This window comes from Gavialis gangeticus, unplaced genomic scaffold, assembly GCF_001723915.1.
Source record: "Gavialis gangeticus isolate Ggan-Ray unplaced genomic scaffold, GavGan_comp1, whole genome shotgun sequence".
NCBI classification, from domain to species: domain Eukaryota; kingdom Metazoa; phylum Chordata; order Crocodylia; family Gavialidae; genus Gavialis; species Gavialis gangeticus.
Genome location: NW_017728993.1, coordinates 12,874,400 through 12,879,068, shown reverse-complemented (window position 1 = coordinate 12,879,068; position 4,669 = coordinate 12,874,400). Strand labels below are relative to the sequence as shown.

The 4,669-nt window shown below is 50.3% G+C and overlaps 1 protein-coding gene across 1 annotated transcript in view; it reads right to left on the bottom strand.

The window, feature by feature from the left end:
- Positions 1-4,669, bottom strand: part of C8B (complement C8 beta chain) — a 50,087-nt gene that overhangs the window by 34,726 nt on the left and 10,692 nt on the right. Inside the window, exon 7 of the mRNA XM_019501228.1 lies at positions 2,387-2,627. Coding sequence (XP_019356773.1) covers positions 2,387-2,627 — 241 coding nt within the window. The remainder of the gene's footprint in view (positions 1-2,386; positions 2,628-4,669) is intronic.

Here is a 4,669-nt window from a genome sequence, read left to right as displayed (position 1 = left end):
TTACCTTTTGATCGCAAGCAAGTCATTTCATTGTGGGCTGCTATTGCCCGTTCTTTCTCCTGATAGGCCATGTCTATTTAGATTCATTAAGCATCTCTCATGATGTAGATGTACAGATCCTAATGCTGCCAAGTCCCGAATTAGTTTTGATCAGATATGTGCCTCTATAAAGAAATATAACTAACACTGGGTCCAAACCAACACCCTAGCTCTTGGACCTCCCTAAAATTCTGAACAACTGAAATCCAGATCGAAATTCGGTCCCTTTGGGGCCTGATACCATATAGCAGAATCTACCGAGTTACTAAGCAGATGAGTAAACAGACTGAGCGTCTTGCAGAACAGTCCACTGAATACTTTTGCAAATAGGCGGTTCCTCCTCCTCCCCTGCCAGGGAAAACATAAGCGAGTGCAGCTATTGATCGTTGTTACACAGCTCTCTTTGTCCTACACAACAAACATCAGTCCTTGTAAAAGAAGTCCAAGTCAAACAGCAAGAGCAGTGTCAGACAAAAGAGTCATCCAGTAAATTATTGACTGTTTTCTTTACTCCTGCACTCTGGAAAAGCTTTGGAAGCTAAAAGAGTTTCAAAACTGTCATTTGAAAGCACCAGGAAAAGAACGGAGACTGGGATTTTCAAGGCTTGCCTAAAATGTGCCTGCATAGTTCTCATTCATTTTAGCATGTAGTCAGCTTTGAAAATGTATATGTGAAAATATTAACTACAGGGCCTGTTTCCCACCCCGCATTTCTAAGTCAGTGGTTCCCAACCTTGGGGTCGCAATGATAAAAAGGGGCTTGCAAAGACCACCACAGATTTTCTCTTTTAAAAGAGAGAAAAGGCAGGAAGTGGTGGGTTCCTTTTGCAGGCTGGCAGAGTTCCAGCCTGTCAGAGGTTGCTTGGTGCTGGGGGAAGTGAGAGGAAGGCGATCAGGCATGGGGCTGTATGGAGAGCAGCTCCCTCCAGGTAAGTCTATGTGGGGGGAGGAAGGGCAGACTGAGGCCCCCATGGTGAGGGAGAGAAGAAGGGAGTGGGGCAGGGCTGGGGACTCTGCCCAGTTGGCACCATGGTGCATGGGGCCAGAATGTAGAGCTTGGCTGGGGAAACAGGATGGAGCCATGGGTGGGGTGTCTGGGGGCCAGTGTGGGGTGGGAGGGATGACTGGCTCCCCACTGCTGTGTGCATTCCCAGAGAGGAAGGCATGGGGGGGCATGTGCTCCCCAGATTTGTGTGTGAGGTGGCGGTGGATGTGGGCTGCTAGTTGTGGGCTCAGGACTCTCCACCCTGCTGCAGCAGAGCAGGGTGCGGAGGCTCTGCTGCTGCTGGGAGCCCAATGCTGGCAGGGCCACCACGGTGAGGCACTCCCTGCCTGCCTGGCAGCAGCGGGAGGTACAACTCCATGTCATCAGCGCTGCTCCTGCCAGGCAGGCAGGGGGTGCCTCACCATGGCAGCTTGGCCAGTGTGGGGCTCCTGCCAGTGGTACTTAGCCTCCCTGCCCTCCTGTGCTGGGTCCCACCTGCTAGGCCGTGGACCCCCCAGAGGAAGAGAAGCAGGGCAGGGAGCTCCGAGCCTACAGTGGGCAGCCTGCATCCACTTCTGCCCATGGGCTCCACTTGGGCTGTGCCACCCACAGGTGGAGGGGGGCAGTGGGGGAGCCGGGCTTTGCACTCTGCTCCGGCTGCAGCAGCTGCCACCGCTCATGGGAAGAGGCTGGGGCTCAGGTACTGCTGGGGGCAGGGGGCTGCGGGCCCTGGTCCCATAGCCCTGGCAGCTGGGGGCAGGGCTGGGGGTGGAAGCGGGCTGCGGGTCACAAGTGAGGGGTATCAGTAGGGCTGGGGGTGTGGGAGGGCTGAGGGTGGGGAGCTATGGGTCAGGAGTGAGGAAATGGAGTCATAAATGGGATCATAGTGAAGAAAAGGCTGGGAAACAGTGCCCTAAATGATGCCAACATTTTGATGCTCCGGGATGTTGATACACAAAACGCAGAAGGCCACTGGAGCATAGTGATTACCACGCTCAGCAGACTCGACTAATTGTAATTGTAGCATGGTGGAGCCGCCTCTGCACTTGTGTACAGGCTTTTGATTGACCACAGAAGGGAAGAGCATTTCCTTACACACCTATTTCCTGTAGGTTTTCATGGAGACAATCCTATAGGCATCAACAGTTTTCCCCTGTCTCACCTCCTCTCATTCTTAGGTTTACCTCGTCTCTGACTTCTCATTTGGAAGCTTCTGTGGGTTCGTACAGTAGGGAGGCAGTGATTGGTGTTCCCCCTCAATTTTTGAGTCCTTAATGTTTGTTGAAGCGGAAGAAGCAAATCCAACCCCACAGCTTAAATAGCCCTTTCCCCAAATGCCATGTAAATAGTAGCTACACATACCTGCCTTTTGGAGCTCATCGCCATTTATAACTAAAGTATATTCATAGGTGCCTCCAAGAGTAGCTTCCGTGATGTAGTGTGTCCCGTAGTCCCTGTAGAGTTCTCTGTATTCCCCGTAGCTGTACTCCAAAGGTAACTGATGGAGTCTCTGCAGGAACTCATAATGCAGCATCAAACTCTGAGGCTTCAGCTTGTATTGAGCTACATCCAGTTCAGATCGGGCATGAACAAATTTGCTGGACTACATGAAATGCAGAGACACAAGAGCATCCAAATGAAATGAGGCCTCCAACCTACAACACGCTGTTGTTGTTTGGCAACAAAGAGTAAACAGGTCAGGACCTTGCATTGAAACCGTTTTTTTCTTGGAAAATAAGAATTTGACAAAACTAAAAATTACATCGGGAAGGTTTATCAGGTGTGCTCCCGAGAAGAGGAACATTTATCAGCCGTGCAGTTAAACAGCTGGCGAGAACTAGGCTGGTTTACAACAGGGAAGGATGAAAAGTGGAAATCAAATGATGTTGTGTGCTCCCCCAAAATGAATGCCATATAATGGGCCTAAAAGCTATAAATTAAAGCGCCTCCTGCCAGCTTGAAGTGTATACCAGGCCACAGCAGTGGCTCAATCCCTAAAGAAAAAGAATACAAGAGTATTGTGCTGCCTGCCTTGTTCTCTTGAATGATGAGTTCAGTAGACGTATCACATCTATCAAAATGAAATGGCTTGTGCAATTCTATAATTAAACCACTGAAGGCTGGCTAGCAGTTTTCATTTTATATTACTGTCATCACAGCCCTACAGTAGAATAGCTTGGTTTCTTTGTTTGCATGATCATTTTCTGAAGTGACAGCTCCTGTCTTGCTTAACCCACCTAACAATGGCATGGCTTTTAATGTGCATGATGACATCCTGTTGTGATTTCAAGGACAGTAGTCCTTCACTGCACAGACTGTTCTCCAGACAGTGTATTCATAAGTACCAGCATCCTGAAGCCTTAAAAATCTCATGGAGTTGATCCAACAAAAGATATCACAAAGCAAACCTTGCTCTAATCGTAGGCGGCAACTTTTATTTTTGCTGGGGCAGGGGCCTAGGATCATGTCCCCCCTGGCAGCATGGCCAAGCTAAGCCCATGGTGGGGGCAAGGGCAGATGCAGGCTGCCTGCTATGGGCTTGGGGCTCCCCCCCACCCTGCTGCATCTGCCCCCAACCTGTGCATAAATCTGCAGCTCCCCAAACCCAGTCCTTGGGAGTGCAGGCAGTAGCAGGGAGTTGCGCCCCCCCCTGCTCCAAACAAGCTGCCCATGGCTCTGTCCCACTCCCTGCCCTGGTCCCAGGACCCATGCACCACCTTGGCTGGGCAGCACCCCTGGACTACCCCTTGCCACACTCCTTCCTCACCATGGGAGCCTTGATCTGCCCTACCCCCCCAGACTTACCTGCAATCAGCTGGGGGAGCTGCTCTCCACTGCTGCCTGGGGCTGTATTCCTGGCCACATGCATGTGTGTGCACACAAATGCAGGTGGCACCCCCTGCATCGCACTCCCCGCAGCCCCTTGCAGAGGTCCACAGCAACCTGGGTTTACCAGTCTTCAATTAGGGAAGGGTGGTCACCCAGGCCTTTTCCCGAGGGGGGCCAGGGCCCTTGGGCCCCACATACTCAGCACTTATGCTTCTCAGACTTTTCCTGGACCATCATGCTTACAAACACTACAACTCTGCTGAAGGAACGGAAGAACTTTTTTGTGGGAACTCAGAGCTATTCAGTGGATGTCAGCTCGTAGGATGCATGACATTTCAAAGTTTCAGGGCTCAGTGTCTAAATGACATTCTCTCCTGAGTGGTTTCCTTTGAGGTGTTCAAATTTGAAGGTCAGAGCTACTTGCTCCCCTGAAAGATTCCCATCTGTGATTACATTTACACTGCTGTTCACTGTTGTGCTCGGCATGTTTCTGCTGATGTGCTCCTGGGTTGGGGTGGGTGCCATGATGCACAAATTGCTTGGCTAGGCTACCTGCTAACTTACGGTTACTAAAGCCACCTTAGCAAAATCCTTAGCATAAGCAACATCATTTTGTGCCTTGACATAATTAACGCCGCTAATAAAAGCAAAGGAAGTGAGTCACAGTTTAGGATGACCTTTTTATAACTCACGCCAGCAAAAAGTTAAAAGAGGATGTGGTTTAACAGTCCAAGACAGCAGCCTAACAGGAAGATGACCTTTATGAAAGAGGACTGGTGAATATGTATGGCATGCATACAGACGAGAACTATAAAA